This window comes from Dipodomys spectabilis, unplaced genomic scaffold (assembly GCF_019054845.1).
Source record: "Dipodomys spectabilis isolate Male_0828 unplaced genomic scaffold, ASM1905484v1 ptg000517l, whole genome shotgun sequence".
NCBI lineage: Eukaryota > Metazoa > Chordata > Mammalia > Rodentia > Heteromyidae > Dipodomys > Dipodomys spectabilis.
Window position 1 is genome coordinate 253,937 of NW_024871194.1, and position 19,833 is coordinate 273,769.

The 19,833-nt window shown below is 43.4% G+C and overlaps 1 protein-coding gene across 1 annotated transcript; it reads left to right on the forward strand.

Annotated features, from left to right (window-relative positions):
* Positions 1 to 2,699: 2,699 nt before the first annotated feature.
* LOC122099526 (lipocalin Cav p 3.0101-like) lies at positions 2,700 to 10,640 on the forward strand. Its single transcript, XM_042670070.1, has 6 exons — positions 2,700 to 2,768; positions 3,277 to 3,416; positions 5,120 to 5,190; positions 6,371 to 6,481; positions 7,611 to 7,712; positions 10,597 to 10,640. Exons 1-6 carry the CDS (start codon positions 2,700 to 2,702, stop codon positions 10,638 to 10,640), a joined length of 537 nt encoding a protein of 178 aa, XP_042526004.1.
* Positions 10,641 to 19,833: the final 9,193 nt, after the last annotated feature.

Consider the following 19,833-nt stretch of genomic DNA (forward strand, 5'->3'; position numbering starts at 1 on the left):
CTTTTACCTGGGTCTAGCACAGGCCTGGGATGATGAGAGTCTGGCTTTTCTGTGTTCATCCTGTCCGAAGATAGGAGTCCCGTCCCTCTGGGTCCTGGTCCTTTGCTTTCTGGTCTGGTCCTGAGTGGGTGACCGACATGGAGATCTTGTATTTCCTCCTGGTGTTTATTATCATCTCTGCCTCTCCTGTGAAAAAGCCCCTTCTGTTGTTGCTGATTTGCCTATAAACTCCATGAGATTGTCCTGACCTGTCAGATCCTCTGGAAGGAGAGGACTGGGAAAGACTTCCTCAGCCCTGGGCAAGAAAGTCCATGAGACTCTGATCTCCAATGAACCACCAGAAAACTGGAAGTGGTGCCACATATGTGGCTCAAAGTGGTAGAATGCTGGCCTTGAGCTGAAGAGCTGAGGGACAGTGCCCAGGTCCTGAGTTCAAGCCCCATGACTAACCAATGCAAAAAATAAAAGTACTGCAAGGGTAGGACAAAGGAGACATCCAGGCGATTCAGGTGGAAGAGAGTTAATTAGGGAGAGCCAAACTTCCAGCCTATGCCAGTTGTAGATGGAGATGTGCTAGAGAGAACTCATGGTGAAGAGGGATTTTGTAGGGGAGGGAGAAGAAGTTGGTGTGGCTGCAGCAGAGGCAGAGGTGAACTCAGAGCCTGGGGGAATGAGGCATGGCCAGGGCTGATAAGAAAACGATCTCAGAGGAGGAAGAAGTAAGCTCAGAAGAGGAGGAAGTGACTTTAAAGGTGGAAGATATGACCTCAGGGGAGAAGGAAGTGACCTCAGAGGAAGAAGAAGTGACTTCAGAGGCAGAGAATGAGACCTCAGGGAGGAGAAGGAAGTGAACACAGAGGAGGAGAAAGTGATCTTAGAGGAAGAGGAAGTGACTTCAGAGATGGAGGATGTGACCTCAGAGGAAGAGGAAGTCAGCTCTGAGGAAAAGGAAATGACCTTAGAGGAGGAGGACATTACCTCAGAGGAGGAGAAAGTGAGCTCAGAGGAGGAGGAAATGATCTTACAGGAGGAGAAAGTGACCTCAGAGGAGGAGGACATGAACTTAGGGAAGGAGGAAGTGATCTTAGAGGAGGAAGACAAAACCTCACAGGAGAAGGAAGTCACCTAGGAGGAGGAAGTGGCCTCAGAGGAGAAGGAAGTGACCTCAGAGTCAGGTGATTGCTGGTCAGGTGATTGACAGTGACAGGTGATTACTGGTTTCAGGCAGGTGATTTCTGATAAGACTGGGGTCTGATGCTCAAGAAGTGGAGGGAGAAAATGGAAGTGTTTTTGTAGGCAGACCTAACAGGTGCCATGTCAGAACCAGGCCCTGTCATATGTCAAGAATAAAGAATGCATGGAATCTGACTTGGATTAACCAGGAGCCGAGGGAGCTGCCGACATCAAACAATGGGTGTGTACACAAATGGACAGAGAACCTTGCTATTCTACCCCTATGAATACTCAAGACAGATCATTAGAATCACTAGCAATACTTAAAAATATAGTTAATAAATCCCACACCATTGAGTTCAGGTCAACAATTAAGTCATGAGGCCAAGTCACAAACATAGCTCTGATTTCATTGTAGACATGATTCTCACAGGCCAAGGAAATAGCATTTCTTGTATGTCCTAAAAAAATTCACATTGAGAATGGAGGGTAGCAAGAACAATGTATTTTCAGGGTGTGTGTGTGTGTGTGTGTGTAATTGGAGGTTTGGGGGTCTTAGAGGTATTTGTATTTTTTTATTTAGTTTGTTTTGTTTTGTATTTGGAATTCTGGTGTAATTTCTCCTGTCAAAGTACCTGCAGACACAAAATGGATTGCCAGAAAGAATGAGGACATCCATGAATAGGAATATGTATATATATTTATATATATATATATAATATAATATATATTACAATATATGTATATATATAAATATAAATTCATATTTATTTATATTTACTCATATACTTATATGTATTTATTTAGTATATATGTGGGTAGACATATGAGATATACATATATGTACATAAATACATATATATCTAGTAAATAATATGGTATATACATATACTATATATATGATATATGCATGTATATATATATATATATATATATATATATATATATATATATATATAGCATGTAACAGGTAAGAAGTGATGTTATAACTTCTCTAATAATAATTCCTTAAACAAAAATGCATCTGGCAGAAGTCCTGAATCTAGTGATTTGTCCCATGGGGGTCACCTTGTCATTAGCCTCAGCCACAGGCTGCCCTCTTTGATTGCAGAATAAGAAGCCACACAGCCCCCACTGAGGTGGCTCTGGAAATATGGATTTGGAGCCCATCTCCTCCTGCAGTGAGTGTGGACTTAGGGACAGAGCCACTGCAGGTTTTGGCCCAGCATTCCACCATTGTGCTTGCAAGGCCAGCAGGAAGGTCACTCAGCTCCACCTTATTTCCCCTGAACAACTAATCCCCTGTCAAAGGTACAAGATGTCAGACACCGCCCATCACCCACAACCCAGGATGTCTGAGGACACTCGAGTAACAAAAGGCCTTCAGACCTGCAACAGTGGCTTCATTATGTAGCAGGGCCACAGAGACATCACATAAAGGAGGATCCATTGGGATCCTCTGCACAATAGCTGTCCTTGCTCTGAGCATCTGCAGCACAGGGAGAAGCAGCAGCAGCACACACAGGATGAAGGCTCTGCTCATCGCCCTGCTGTTTGGCGTGGCCTGGGCTGGCCCCGAGGTGCAGCCATCCGAGGTACCATGAACAGGCTTTGCTGGCATGCTCCTCTTGTATGGTCTGTGTGTGTGTGAATGAGCCAGTTCTGTGTGTGTGTGAGTGTGTGTGAGTGTGTGTGTGTGTGTGTGTGATTCTCTTCTTTTTGCACACCATGTTAATTCCTGCATGTTTCATAATCAGGGCAATGCCTTTGCACCTTGAACGCTCTCTATTCTATCCTTAAGGTGGTCTCTCTTCACCCCAAAAGCTAAGGCAACTGCCTAAGAGCTAAAATGGGGTGGTATATCAGCACTGCATTTAATCCCTATCACTTCTCAACATGCACCAGTGTTCATGTCTCTGCCTCAATTGTGTCACTGGGTGGGACTCCACAGGAGTAGGTCCAGCTTCCTCTCCTCCTCCCAGTCAGGATTGATTTTTGGGGACTGGGCTGCATGAAAGGGCAACTCTGGGGATGAGAACTGGGGTACAGAAGAGAGGAGAAAGGCACTGACTGACCTGTCTCATGGAACATCTATCCTGTTAGGTCGATGGGCCATGGCACACCCTGGTCATCCTATCAGACACCCCAGTGAAGATCCAGGAAGATGGACCCCTGAGAGGCCTTTTCCGGCACATCAAGGCCAGTCAAGATGGGAAATCCATCACCATCACCTTTTATGTCAAGTAAGAAAAGTTCCCCCCCTCCATCCATCCACCCCATTCAATACCCCAAGATAAGAGAGAGGGAGAAGGAGAGGGAGAGAGAGCCTTTATTTCCCAGAGCCACAGGACCTTTGATCATCAGGAAAACCCATTGAAATTGACAGAGAAGTAAAGTAGCATCTCTGGTCTCCATTAATAAGTTGATATTGTAAGCTCTGTGAAGACCACAGTGTCAGTGAGACTTGAACTCAGGGCTCTGGGTTGCTGTTCCCTGAACTTCTTCAGCTCAAGTCTGGGTACTCTACCACTTTGAGCCACATATACCAATATAGTGCCACTTCTGGTTTTATGGTGGTTTCATTGGAAATGAGAGTCTCAGGACTGTTCCTTGCCCGGAGCTGGCTCTGAACCTGTGATCCTCCAGATCACAGCTTCCTGAGTAGCTGGGATGACAGTCATGAGCCATTGGTGCTTGGCTTGATTCAGAAATGAGTGGCTCATCATGCAATGGATCCTAACCACAGACTCTAGATGAATCTGGAAACTTGTTAATGCCAGCATCTGTGTGTGTGTGTGTGCGTGTGTGTGTGTGTGTGTGTGTGTGTATGTGTGTGTGTGTGTTGCACGGGCATTCCTTGAATTTAGATGCACACGTGGCTTCCAGGGAAAGAGCTCTAGATTGGATACTGCTATCTTGATAGGAGTATAAAAATATTCAACCCATATAGCGTGCTGGTGGCTCACACCTGGACTCCGAGCTACTCAGAAGGCTGAGATCTGAGGATCACAGGTTCAAAGTCAGCCAGGGCAGGAAAGTCCATGAGACTGATCTCCAATTAACCACCAGTAAACAAGAAGCAACTCTGTGTGTTGAAAGAGGTAGAGTGACTAGCCTTGAACAAAAGAGCTCAGGGACAGCACCCAGGCCATGAGTTCAAGTCCCATGACTAATAATAATAATAGTTTAAAAAGTGGGGGACACTCTACTCAGTGGTACAGTGTTTGTTTAGCACACATGAAGCCCTGGGTTGGATTCCTCAGTATACCATATACACAAAGCCAGAAGTGGTGCTATGGCTCAAGTAGTAGAGCACCCAGCCTTGAGCAAAAAGAAGCTCAGAGAAAAAAGTGCCCAGGCCCTGAGTTCAAGCCCAAGAACTGGAAAAAAATAAAATAAAATCAAGTAAATGAAACCAGGGTTGTGTGGTTCATGCCTGAGACTTGAAGATCACGGTTCAAAGCCATCCTGAGGCAGGAACATCTGTGAGACTGATCTCCAATGAACCTCCAAAATAATAATAATAATAAGAAGAAGAAGAAGAAGAAGAAGAAGAAGAAGAAGAAGAAGTAGAAGAAGAAGAAGAAAAGACAACGATGATGACAGAAGTGAGGCTGTGGTCCCAGCGGTAGAGCCTGAGCCTGGAGTAAATCATCATCATCATCATCATCATCATCGTCGTCGTCATCATCATAATCATAAAAATCCCTAAGATACAGCACTCTGTTTCTGAGTTCAAACCCCAGGTCTTGCACAAAAATAACTAAAGTAACTAAGTAAATAATAAACAAATAAAAGAATAAGAAGGAAACCATGACTTATTTCAAAACATCTCCAAAGGTTGATATCTTGGTTGCTACTCTACAAGCTGGGACATGTTACTGAAATATATTGATAAGGAAATAATGACTTCTCTGTTGTTTTGCTTTTTTTTCTTTCTTTCCAGGCAAAATGGACAGTGTCATAAATACACTGTTGTGGGTGTGCAGAACGAGAAAGGCGTGTTCATGACAGATTGTGAGTACATTGTAGGACTTTATAAACACACAGTGGGGGAGATAATCTGCCCATGGCTCTGAATTCTAGAATCACCAGAGAGTGTTCCTAGGTCCTTCTCCCCAATACAAATTGATTATTTTAAAAGCTCTTTATTGTCTTTAAGTGGTTGTAGAAAGGAATTGGTCTCCAATAAGGCACTTTATGGATTAAAATGCCAGTGTTTTTTGTTGACATCGAAATGTAAAGAAATTGGCCTGGATTAAACTGAGGGTACTATACACACACACACACACACACACACACACAAGTGTGTGTTATATATATATACATATATACATATATACATATACATATACATATACATATATATATATATAGTCAAATAGAGGCCCAGCCTGGTTTGTCAGGTGTGATTCATTAGAAAAAAAATGATTTCAAGTCTATATTTTTTACATAGAGTCATGCACTGTATTGATAAATTGCTTGGCTGAGTGGTGACTTCTCCATAAAAGCATTTAAAAATAATAAAATATATTTAAAGATAAAAATAAAACATACTTAAAGATAAACATAAAATATATTTAAAGATAAAAGTAAAACATATTTAAAGATAAAAGAATAAAAGATATACTTAAAAGCCATAAAAATATAAAGATAAAAATTAAAATTATTAAAAATTTAATAAAAAATTAAGACACAATAAAAGTATATTTTTAATATAAGTAAATAAATACATACTTCTTTCTTTTTTTAAATTTATTTTTCCTCCCAGTGCTGAAGCTTGTACTCATGGCTTGTGCACTGTCCCCAGAGCCTCTCTGTGCTTAAGTCTAATGCTCTACTACTGGAGCCACAGCACCACTTCGGAGTACTTTTTCTGAATACTTTCTTGGAGAGGAGAGTCTCATGGAATTTCCTGCCCTGGGGCTGGCTTGGAACCCTGATCCTTAGCTCTCAGCCACCTGAGTTTCTAGGCTAAAAGCAGACCTGAGCCACTTATGCCTGTATAATCTATATTATATAATATATATAAATTTCTTTTTTTAAAGTATATTTTATTCAATATACCAACCATTGAGGGAAAGAAGTCACTTCATCCAAGAATCATCATAGTCTAGTCCACCCAGACATGGAGGGGGGGGACCTGAACTGATCATGACCTCTTCTTTTCTCCCCCCGCCACCCCACACCATTGCAGACTCTGGGGAGAACTATTTCCAGATGGTGGAGCAAGACAAAGACATTGTGGTCTTCTACAACCAGAATGTGGATGAAGAAGGACGGACTACACGCATGATCCTAGTGGCTGGTGAGCTCACTCTGTGTCGAGGAAGTGGAGGAAGCAGAATGGATTTCTGTAGACCCTCCCCTGCCCAATAACGGAACCCCATGTGTCTTCTGCAAAAGTTCTGACTCTGTCACGTGCACATTGATTCCCCCCCCCCATTTGTACAACTCACCAGACAGGGACCTGTGTCACACACACACAAACACACACACACATACACTCAGCCTCAGCCTCAGCCATCATGGGGCTGTGTCACCTATCTATCCACCCTGGAAATGATCATCCTACCTGAACTCAGCAGACAGGAGCAAAGCCTATCCCCCAGTGATGAACTGACTCCATTTCCCTGTTGAGCTCTCCTCACTGAGTGATCCAAGGGATGAAGACAAATGCCAATTTCCCTGCAGATAAAGTCATTGAGCATTCTGAAATAGAATGTTCTCCAACATGGCAGCAGTCCTGGAGTTTGAACTCAGGACCCTGGGTGTGCTGTCCCTGAACTCCATTTTTTGCTCAAGGCTGAGCACTCTACCACTTGAGCCACAGCCACTCCTGGCTTTTTTTTGTGTGTGTATGTGGTAGACTGAGGAACTGAACCCAGGGCTTCATGCATGCTAGGTAAGCACTGTACCACTGAGCCACATTCTGAGCCCAGAGTTTTTGTTGCTTTTTAAAATTTTCATTGTAAATGCATTGAACATGGGAGTTACAGGTAATAAGAGAGGTAATGGGAGCCGGGCACCTGTGGCTCACACCTGTCATCCAGCTACTCAGGAGGAGGCTGAGATCTAGAGGATCATGATTCAAAGCCACCCCTGGGCAAGGAAAGTCTGTGAGACTCTGATCTCCAATGAAACCACCAGAAAACCGGAAGTGGTGCCATACAGATATATGGCTCAAAGTCGTACAGAGCACCAGCCTGGAGCTGAAGAAGCTCAGGCACAATGCCCAGGGCCCAGAGTGCAAATGGTAGAATGCCAACCTTGAGCACAAAATGCCCAGGGCCATAGTGAGTCTTGAACTCAGGGCCCTGGGTTGCTGTCCCTGAGCTTCCTCAGCTCTAGGCTGGGCACTCTACTACACTGAACCACAAATATGATATGTCTAGGCTGCATTGCATTGCACATCTTCCTGATTTCCTTTCCCACAGGAAAGGAACAGAGTCTGACTGAGGAGCAGCAACAGAGGCTGGAGAAGCTCGCCCAAGAGAAGGGCATCCCGACTTCCACCATCCAAAACGTCTTGGAAACAGGTGAGTTTCCAGGATCCTCTTCCCCAGAATACCCCCAAATCCTGAAATTGAAATCCTTCACCTAAGAACTCTGGCCTTTGTCCCATCAAATTTCTTTCCATAATTCTGTATTTTGTTGTTGTTTTGCTTAATTTCTTCTTCCTTGTCCTTTTTTTAAAAAAATTTCCCCCACAGATGATTGTCCCCAGGAATAAGGACATGGCCCATGGATGGAAGACCTACACCAACAATTGGGTACTATACTCTTCATTCTATCACCTTTTTCCTGGGTCTGTAGTGTTCCAAGTTGGAAGAAAAAATCGCTCTGGAAGTAGGCTGTGGTGATGACTCACATGTCCACAATGGTGGTTTATTTGGTGGGGGGGGGGGGGGGACACAAGGAAGAAGAAAGAATGGTGTGGGACAGAAGGCAGGTGGCATTTGATTCCTCTCTGCTCACTTCCTTCCATCCAGGTGGACTTCCTCCTCACAGGCAGAAATGTGTCTGGGAATCTGCTTCCCCCATACACACGCCATTCCAGAAAAATAGTACTCTGGGTACCATCCTTGCTTTCCAGATGTGTGATATTTTTTTCTCCCGAGAGGTCATCCGTCGTGACCTCCAGCTTTCCTACTTCCTCCTCCTCCTCCCCTTCTCCTGAAATTTGTACTCCCACAGTACTTAACCGAGTGATCTAATAAATCATATCCCAAGCATACCATTCTGACTTGGATGATTGATTTAATGTCCCCTGCCCAGCCCACTCCAATGGAATGATTGGACAAACTGAAGAGAAACCCAGATTTTATTATTATTGTTGTTGTTATTATTATTCAGAATAACTCCAAGGTCACGCCTGCCATCCTAGCTACTCAGGAGGCTGAGATTTGGAGAATCACGGTTCAAAGCCTGATTTCTCTCATTTCCAACCATCAGAACCTAGGATTGAAGAGGATTTGGTTAGAGTCAAACCACACCCTTTGGTCTACTCATTGTTCAGTCCAAGATGGGGATTGGAATATGAATGATTTCCTATTAGCCCAGGAAATAGGAGGAAATCAGTGTGTGCTTTTCCTGGGTCCATCCCCAGACTCACAGGGACACCCCCCCACCCCCCCAAAATGAACTGGAATTCCACATGGGTCCCCTAAAAGCTTAGGCTCACTTGACACCAGTGGTAGAGATTGAACTCTGGTCGTGCAGGTGGTGGCACCAGAAGACCAATAAAGACACTGGAACAAGGAAACTTCTCCCTAGTCCAGATGGAAGAGGGTTTATGTAGAAGATCCAAACTTCCAGGCTGGGCCAGATAGAGGTGTGCAGAGGGAGCACAGGGCAGAAAGAGGAAATGGTGGAGGGTTAGCAAGGGGGTGTGTGGGTGGAGAGGACACAGAACTGACTGCAGGGTCTTGGGGGTGGGGAACTGGTCATATTCTGAAGAAAACGTGATGGGGAAGAGGAGGAAGTGAGTTCAGAAGAAGAAGAAGTGAGCTCAGTGGAAGAGATAGTGGCCTCAGAGGAAGAGGAAGTGAGCTCAGAGGAAGAAGTGAGTACAGTGCCTGGGGGACTGTCACTCTCAAAGAGGCATGATGGGACAGAGGAGGAAGTTCCTCATATGCTTAGGAAGTGACCACACAAGAAGAAGAAGTGGCCTCAAAGGAAAAGGAAGTGGCTTCAGTGGAAGAGGAAATGGCCTCAGAGGAAGAGGAAGTAGCCTTAGAGAGACAGAAAGTGACTGCAGGACCTGGGGGTACCTGTCACTTTTCGAAGGAGGCATGATGAGGCAGAAGAAGAAGCTCCTCAAATGCTTAGGAAGTGACCTCAGAGGAAGAGGAAGTACATTCAGAGAAATAAGAAGAGGAAGTGAGATCTGAGGAAAAGGAAGTGGCCTCAGAAGAAGAGAAAGTGAGCTCAGAGGAAGAGGAAGTGACCTAACAGGAAGAGGAAGTGGCCTCATAGGAAGAGGAAGGGGCCTTGGAGGAAGACAAAGTGAGCTCAGAAGAAGAGGAAGTGACCTCAGATGCTTAGGAAGTCACCTAAGAGGAAGAGGAAGTGACATTAGAGCCTGAGATTCTTTGCTGACTCAAATGATTGATGATGACAGGTGTTTGTTTTCTGGTTTCAGGCTGGTGATCTTTGGTAAGGCTACAGTGCTTCCTACTTAGCAATGAAGGATGTCATGTCTCTCCTGGAGAAAATTCCTGCACATCCTCCCCAGGGGTGTAATTTCACTCTGTGACCCTCCCTTCAGGGGTCAGATTTCACAGGTTGTGCATAGGCTGCCCAGGTTATTGAAGTCCAGACTGAAATTTCGTCCCAGGACACACATCATGATGAACTAATGTGCAGAACTGGAAGACAATGAGAGAGAGTGAGAGGAGAGAGAGAGGGAGGGAGGGAGGGAGAAGTGAAGGGAGGGAGAGCGGGAACCATTTTCTGATGGAGGAAATGACACAGACAGACAGCCAATATTCACTTGGATTTCTTCAAGAAAACCCGTGATCCTCCTATAGTCTAGAGCATTTGGGGTGGTTTGGGTTTTTTAGTTTTGTTCTGTTTTGTTTTGTTTTATTTTGTTGGTAAATGTCATGTGTGGGATTAGAACTCAAGGCCTGGGGGTGCTGTCCCTGAGCATGTTTTTTTGGTTCCAGACTGGCCTTCAACCACCTGAGCCACACAGCTCCACCTTCCAGTTTGGGGTTGTTAATGGGGTGGGGGGGACACAAGTCTGTCAGACATTTCCTGCTAGAGCTGGCTTCGTCCTTCATCAACTCCTATTCTCCTCTTCAAGACAGACAAAAGAGAAGAGAAAATAAGAATGACTGCTCCTGTTGCATGGGAAAATGACTTTTTTAAACAGTCTGCTTGTGTCTTGAAAGTTTGGTGTCTTTCTGTTCTCTATAGGCAGAAAGCTTTGCCCTTCTGATAAGGGCAATAGGAGGAATTGAACCTCACATACCCAACTTGGGGTATATTTGGGGAAATTGAGGCTGGAACCTCATCAGAATGAGGCCTCGAGGAGACAGGAGCCTTCAACATGGGAAGACTTCCTCCATTTTCCACTACAAATGGCCCTCAACCCACAATGCATGGGCTAGACTTCAACTCTGTCAGTAGAAAAGGACATTGGGATGTGGAAAGATGCCCACGGTTTAGTAAATTAAGGTTGAGTGAATAGCTTGGGTAGGAAAACGCCAATTTTTCCATGGGTGGCTTCGTTTTTTTAAATTTCTTTATTTTTTAAGCACTTGAGAAAAGACTGCATTTTGATCCACATTCTGCCCTGTCCCTTCCTTACCCACCCTTCCCTCCCTCTTCTTCATTTTGTAGGATTCACACTGAGTTCTCACACTTCTTACACTTCTCCTCTTCATTCCTCTACCCCCACTCCACTTGATCCCACCACACCTATTTCAAGTCCCCACTTCCATTTGTTTACTTGGTTGAATTTTGATTCTTTCTAAGGAATTACACTCTGAGATATCCCTTGAATCTACTGTACTTCCATAATCTATGTGTGTATTTGCTTTCACACTGCCCAGCATATCAATCTATGCACACTCTGTGTTATATGGTGTATTGCATTATACATCACAAGACCAACGCGTTCCCTGCATGCCTTGAAAAATAAATCCCTTTCTCAAAACAAACAAGAAGATATATGATTTCTCAGAGGACAATCTCAAATGCAAATGAGCATACTGGCAGAGATATTCTCTTCAGTCCTTGCTAAACCTGAGAAAATCTGATCAGCATAACCAGTAAATTAGAGCACTTTTCCTTCGATCATTGGTCTATCAGACCTCTAACAGACTTGCTTATGAAGTATATTTTAATTATCCTTAAATGACTGTACAGAGGGGTCAAAAAGCAGTTTTATGAACACAGTGAATCTTGATCAATGTCAAACATATGGATATTAAATCACTTTTCCAATGAGATGTTATAGCACCTGACCAACTAGATTAAAGCACTTGTTGGACACATTCCCCACCCCACCCCCAATTTAATTCATGGACATTTCATGAACCTCCCCCCACCCACTCTGTTGAAAGGGAATTGATTTGCGCGACCACACAAAGAGAAGAAAAACCTATTACAATGAATCAACACATATGCTGATAATTTAAGAGTCCGGAGTTGGGGCTGATCACATCTGTATTACCTGTTTATACAGTTTTCAGATTTTTTAAAAAATACATATGTAGCATGATTATAAATAAATAAATAAAACAAGATAGAAGACCAGAAGGTGGGGAATTGTATCTCACGGTCAAAGCTATCCACATCCCCTACCCTCCATACACACCCAAATGTGAAGACTATGGTAAGCACTATGGGTAACTATGTATTAGGTAACTATGGTAAGTACTTGGTGTATAGTCCGACTTTTGATTAAAATGATTAGAATTCCACACGGAAGGGATTTCAGTTTAATACTTCCTTCCCTGGCTTTCCTCTGTGTGAATTTCATCCCAACTCTCTCCAATGGAGTCCTTCCAGAAAAGTCTTAGGGTATGTCTAATTGTTACCTGTATCTTAGAAAGACCATGTTAAGTGGCCATCAGGACAAGTGACCAAGTCCTGTCTCTTTAAGAGTCTTATATCAATACTTGGTTCTTGTTTCTTATTGATTTCACATAACACTCACCTGTCAACTTCAACTTGAGTTATTCTCAATAAGAAGGAGAGGAAGAAGAAGGAGGAAGAGGAGGAGGAGGAGGAAGAAGAGGAGGAGGAGGAGGAAGAAGAGGAGGAGGAGGAGGAGGAGGAGGAGGAGGAGGAGAAGTATAGTTCTCTTATAGACTTAGTTTTCCATGATTCAATTGAAGTGTATAATTGGAGTCTTCACAGTCAGAATTGCATTCTGGGGAATTGTTTTATTGGATTACTGAGTTGTCACAATAGCGCAAATTTTAGAAGAAAAGGAAGAAGATGAAGAAAGACCTTGAATCCAGATGATGACTTCCCAGGAAAGAGGAAAAGATGGGTGAAAAGTCAGGATGGGTTGTTGTCCTAGAGCTGATTCCATTTGAACAAGGAAGATGGATGTGCACACGTTCCTGAAGATGCTACCACCTATTGGGAGGGAGCAGAGGGGAATCAAATGCACCTGAGACCCTGTGAATGGCTTAGTGCAGATTGCACATAGAAAGCACAAGCACCTACAGAAGGAGAATGTGAGGCCTAATGGCCAAAGGACAAATTTATTTCACAGGACCAAATCTGTGCTGAGGGCCTGGTCCTAGAAGTCATGTCTTCATAGGACAAGGAGATGGTTTCCCCCAGCCTCTATCTAAGATGCCTTTTGGGTGGTAATGGCTGAGGTCTAGTTTGTACTGGAAATTCCATATGGATCTTGCATACCCAAATGATTTCTGAGGATCTGCCCTGTGGCTGAGGATGTCAATATGACATCCTCCACTCACTATGAGATTCCCCCAAAGTTCATTGTTTTCTATGCTTCAAATCACACATGACTGACTGTGTCCTTCTCCTCACAAGTTATGTGAAGGCCAAAGAAATCAGGGAAGATTTCCATGATTTAATAAAACATAGACTAAGCTGGGCACCAGGTGACTCAGGCCTGTCATCCTAGCTGCTCAAGAGGCTGTGATCTAAGGATCACAGGTTCCAGCCCAGGCAGGAAAGTCCATGAGACTCTTTTCTCTAGTGATGCACCAGAAAACCAGAAGTGATGCTGTGGCTCAAGTGGTACAGCACCAACCTTCAGCTGAAGAGCTGAGGGACAGCACCCAGGAGCAGAGTTCAAGCCACCACCACCAACAACAACAACTAAACAAACAAACAAAAAGAAAACAAAGACTATGACAGTCTCCTTCAAGAGAGACTCTGTTGACCATGGAAATCCACTTATCCAAAGAAAAATATAGTAGAATTAGAGTACCAAATGGAATGGAGGACCAGGTTTGTGTCTATTCACCCCAGGGAAGCTCAATACTCCACCAGACACTCATGTGTGAAAAAGTGCAAGGAAGAAAAAATGAACAGGATTAAGGGAGATGTTCAATATGACAAAGTTTATGCACTCACACTCAAGTACAATGCAACTGTAGGTGAAAAACATACTGAATCAGGATCTTAGATAGTTATTTAATTTTATGCTTTTTTTTGGTATTCTATAGGAAATAGGCCTGAGCTTCACCTGGAAATGGGATAATTTGGATGATGGAAAATGGGATGTTCTTGTCCTTGGTGAGCATCTCCACCTTCTTTAGCTGCCCTGGTCTCAGGGCCTCTAATCTCCCTGAGTGGCATGGAGAGGAAATCAGCACTGGGTTGTGGCCTAGATTCCCCTGCATCCCCTGAGCCATACCTGGCTGTCCCTCCCCCACGGCCTGTCCCCAGCCAGTCCCCGAGGACCAAGCTGGGTTCCCTATGGAATAAAGAAGGGGTGACATTGATGGAAGTGAACATTTTGGGGTACACACTACTTTCGGTTCCTTATGATCACTCTTCCAGTTGTGAGCTGACCATTTATCAGATTATTTGCCTTATCAGTAATGCACCAAATGACCAAGCTATGATGGAACTGAGGTGTGTGTGTGTGTGTGTGTGTGTGTGTGTGTGTGTGTGTGTGTGTGGTGCCAGTGCTGAATTGGGTACTCTCCTTGAGCTTTTTCCTTTTTGTTCAAGGTGATCATTCTATCCACTTGAGTTGCACAGCCCCATTGTTGGCCTTTTGATGATTCACTGAAGATCAGGGACTCATGCACTTTCCTGCTCTGGGCTGGCTTTGAACTATGATCCTCAGATCTCAGCCTCTTGAGTCACTGGGATGACAGGCATGAGCCACCAGTGTCCGCCTAAAGAGTTCTTATTTCCTCCATGCTCTGGGGTCTCCTTTACCCTATGTGCATTCCAGCACACATTTTCTGTGTTCTTGAGCCTACCTCAAGTGAGAGGATGAAATTATGTGAACTTTTCCTTAAGCATATTATCTCCAGTTACTTATGAGAAAAAGTCACATCAAAAATCTAAATCACATCTTTGCAAATCATCCAACCAGAGCTCAATATTCTACCACTCCCCTGAGTATGACGGACACCCCCATTATAAAACTCAGGTGCTTGGTGCTAGGTGTTCAGTTAAAGCTCATGTTATTTTCATGTTGGAGAACATTACATTTGAGAGGCTCAATTCCCACCCATCTGTGAGGAAATTTAGATTCATTTTCATGCCTTGAGAATATGGTGGGAGAGTTCATCACAGAAAGAAGTGAGTCTACATAAATCAAATTAAATAAGAATTTCCAATGTGGGCTCCTAGCTGACAGATGAAATATCACTGTGAGTGGCACAGACCACTGCCCAGGGAGCTGTAGTAATAGGTGGACTAAATGAGTGTGCCACAGAGCCGGGTGTCTTGAAAGAGACCCTCCAAAGAGGTGTTTCTGGTCTACAGGAACATGGTTCTGTCCCCATTGTGCACCCCGAGGCCTCCTGCATGCAGAGAGCACTGGAAAGTGAGCCATTGGCTGCTCTTCCCCATCCCCAGCTCAGCCCCTGACTCACCTGCCACCAGGATCATGGATGTGATTTGTCCCTCCTCCTTTACATTCCTGTTGTAGAAGACAATGACATTTTCCATTTGCAGAAGAACTTGGTAATAGTTTTTACCAAAGTCTGCCATGGAAGAAGTAATCCTGTTCAGTGTGCTAGAGTTCCACTATCTCATTTCATAGTCCCCTGCTCCAGGTGGAGTGAACCGTTCTCCTCTCTCTCTGGATGAATTCTGGGTTAAGGAATCTGGCTCCTAATCCATCCCATGAACTTTCTTGCAGTTCAAATGCTTGTAGTTTGGTGGAGAATTCCTCCCCGCTCCAAAAAGAGCACAGAAAAACAATTCCTGAATTCTCCCCCATCCCCAAACCATCATAGAAAAGTATTTCCACGAATCCACACATCCACTTGTTCTAGGTCTGACCACATGTCAATATGTGAAGGTTTGCACTTTTATTGATATTTTGTCTTCTATAGCTGAGGTTTCAGAAAATGAGACGAGTTTTCCTCAACAGTTGGACTGTCAAGTACAAATGTGCTCTTTAAAAAAGATTTTTATTATCTTTTCTTTTCTTCCCCCCCAACAGTTCTACCCCTGTTTTCACTTTATTTGATTCCAGTGTCCTGAATCATATATATATATATGTATGTGTGTATATATATATATATGTATATACGTATATACATATATATATATGTATATACATATATACATATATATATATATATATATATAAAATTTGGGGAGGGGAAGGGAAAAAACAAAATGCTTAAATAAGGATACAGGTTGACCCATTAAAACAATGAGATGTACAAGACACTATGCTGTAAATGAACTTTATTTTCTTTTATAAATGTATTTCTCTCATTTTCAGGTGTATTTTTATCTTTTTAAAAACATGATATTTTAGGGCTGGGAAGGTGGCTCAGTGGTAGAGCGCTTGCCTTGCATGCCTGAGGCCCTGGGTTCTATTCCTCAGCACAACATAAACAAAAAGAAAAAAGCCGAAAGTGGCACTGTGGCTCAAGTGCCTTGAGCTGAAGAGCTGTGGGACAGCGCTCAGGCCCAGAGTTCAGGCCCCACGACTGGACCCCCAAAAAGACCAAAAAACATGATATTTAAAAATTGTTACTATCTTTTAAAATATTTTAAATTATATTTTGATATTTATCTTTATATTTTATTATCTTTATATCTTCAAATATCTTTCCTATATTAAAATTTTTTATTTATTTTTACTGTAGAGTTGATATACAGAATGGTCACAGTTTCATACATCAGGTAATCAGCACTATATTTCTTTATCTTTTAATCTTTATATTGTGTTATCTTTAAGTGGTTTGACAGAGGAGTTGCCATTCAATAAAGCAATTTGTGAATACAGTACAACTGGATCCACATGGAAAATATATGGTTGTTTTTTTTTTGCCAGTCCTGGGGCTTGAACTCCGGGCCAGCTTGCTGTACCTGAGCTTCTTTTTGCTCAAGGCTGCTGCTCTACCAATTGAGCCCCAGCCCAACTTCTGGTTTTTTCTGTCTATGTGGTACTGAGGAATTGAACCCAGGGCCTCATGCATGCTACGTGAGCACTCTTACCACTGAGCCACCTTCCCAGTCCTATTGTTACTATTTTTGTGCAGACTCTGGGGCTTGAACTCAGAACTAGAGTGCTGTTTCTTAGGCTTTTTTAGTGTTCAAGGCTCATGCTCTACCAATTTGAGCCAAAGCTCCACTTCCTGCTTTATTTTTGTTTTAGGGGTTAATTGTAGGTAAGAGTCTTATAGACCTTTCCTGCCCCCGGCTGGCTTTGACCCATAGGATCCTCCAGATCTCAGCTTCCTGAGTAACTGGGATGACAGACATGAGCCACCAGGACCTGGTTGTGGGTTGAATAGTTTTATGGTCATGTCAAGAGGATTCATCCAGAGGGTTTTCCATGGAAGCTGTTTGTCAATCTACGTCAAATTCATATGCCACACACATAATGCTGGTGAATGATCGAACTAGATTCTGGCATTGATAGCACCATAGGCACCCAGTGTCCCCATGGATGGAGGGTCTGTGGTCATAGTTCACTCCATGATGACCTATGTATTGAGTGGAGGAATGAACACAGGAGGGTTCATGTAGTGTTTCTGGCTCTGTGATCTCAAGATAGCCAGTAATCATTAATTGACTAATGGAAACCATTCATCATTTTCTTTTTTAAACATTTAGATTGTTACTTCCAGACCAAAAACCCCATAGCTGCGAGAAGCCCATGGTTCTGTGTTATTTCAAGGGTCAAGGGGAGGAGGTTTTCTTACATGATATAAAAGGTATTGGTTAGTACTTGACCATCCTCACTAACATGAGGAGTCTTAGGGGTCCTCCTTCCTGGATCTTTGCCAGTTTGCCTGCAAGAAAGACCAGGGCGCACCACTCCCCATCAACCTAGAGGACAAATGTGCCATTGCATGCATCAGGGTCTTTCTTGTCTTTCACATGAAAACCATTGCATCTTCAGAGTTAATGGGAAGGAAATGCAGTGTTGACATGCGAGCTGACCCATGATGCAGTTGCCTCTAGCTTCTACACTGAAGACGAAATCATCAGGACATGATAGGGAGTTGAAAGGTGCAAGGGCATTTTCCTGATTATCAAGACACATGAATCCACGTGCTATTAAAAATAGCAACACACACATGCACATGCACACACCTGGCTGTCTCTCTCACACGTACAAGCCATGCAAGAGGAACATGCCAGCAAAGACTATTCATGGTACCTTGGATGGCTGCACCTCGGGGCCAACACAGGCCACGACGAACAGCAGGGCGATGAGCAGAGCCTTCCTCCTGCATGTGCTGCTGCTGCTTCTCCCTGTGCTGCAGAAACTCTGGCAAGGACAGCTGTTGTGCAGAGTATCTGATGTCTCCATGGACATTTTGTGGTGTCTCCATGGACCTGGCACATAATGAAGCCACTGTTGCAGGTCTGAAGGCCTTTTGTCACCCGAGTGACCTCAGACATCCTGGGTTGTGGGTGATGGGCAGTGTCTGACATCTTGTACCTTTAACAAGGGGATTAGTTATTCGGGGGAAATAAGGTGGAGCTGAGTGACCTTCCTGCTGGCTTTGCAAGCACAGTGGTGGAATTTTGGGCCAAAGCCTGAAATGGATCTGTCCCTTCTTCCCCACTCACTGCAGGAGGAGATGGGCTCCAAATCCATATTTCCAGAGTTCCACCTCAGTGGGGGCTGTGTGGCCTCTTATTCTGCAATCACAGATGGCAGCCTGTGGCTGAGCCTAATGACAAGGTGACCCTCAGGGAGAACAAATCACAGATTCAGGACTTCTGTCAGCTGCATTTCTGTTTAAGGAATTATTATTTAAAAAGACACAAAATCACCTCTTATCTGATATATATCCTATATATATCCTATATATATTTACTCGATATTTACTAGAGATAAAATATACATATATGCATATCTAGAAAATCTATCTCATACACACACATATATTTCTGTTCATTCAAGCCCTCTTTCTCTCAGGCAATCCACTGTACTTCTGCAGGTCATTTAACAGAAGAAATGACACCAGACTTCCAAATAGAAAACAAAACAAAATACATGAAAGGAAACAATGTGTTGTTGGTAGTTCTGTTTTGGAGAAGAGTTAGAGGTATTCGTGTTTTTGTTTTATTTTGTGTGTTTTGTTTTGTTTTCTATTTGGAATTCTGGTGTGATTTCTCCTGTAAAATGACCTACAGATACAGAGTGGATTGCAAGAGAGAATGATGTTGTCATTGAATATATACATACATACATATATGTATATATATATTAGATTTACTAGGTATATATGTATATATCTATAATCTAGTAAATATGTAGTATATTTATATTAGATAGATAGATAGATAGATAGATAGATAGTCATTAGGCCACCATCTTTGATTGCAGAATAAAAGTACACAGAGACCCCACTGAAGTGGAACTCTGGAAAAATGGATTTGGAGACCATCTCCTGCAGTGAGTAGGGATGGAAGGGACAGAGCCACTCCCAGGATTCCACTATTGTGCTTCCAAGGCCAGCAAGAAGGTCACTCAGCTCAACTTTATTTCCTCTTAACTCTAATCCCCTCATTAAAGAGAAAAGAGGTCAAACATGTCCCAGGAACATCTGAGGACAGTCAGGAGACAAAAGGCCTTGTGACACATCACAGTGGGTTCATTATGTGTTAGGCCTACAGAGACATCACATAAAAGGAAGGATTCATTCAGATCTTCTGCACAACAGCTGTCCTTGCTCTGAGCATCTGCAGCATAGGGAGAAGAAGCAGCAGCACACGCAGGATGAAGGCTCTGCTCATCACCTTGCTGTTTGGCGTGGCCTATGCTGGCCCCGAGGCTTCCCTGGCATGTTCCTTTTTCTTGGCACGTGTGTGTTTGTGTGTATGTCTGTGTGTGTGTGTGTGTGTGTGTGTGTGTGTGTGTGAGTGAGCTAGGTGTGTGTGTATGTGTGTGAGCCAGGTGGTTGTGTAAGTGTGTTTTGCTACCACTTGAGCCATTGCAACATCTCTAGCTTTTTCTGTGTATGTGGTCCTGAGGAATTGAACCCTGGGCTTCATGCA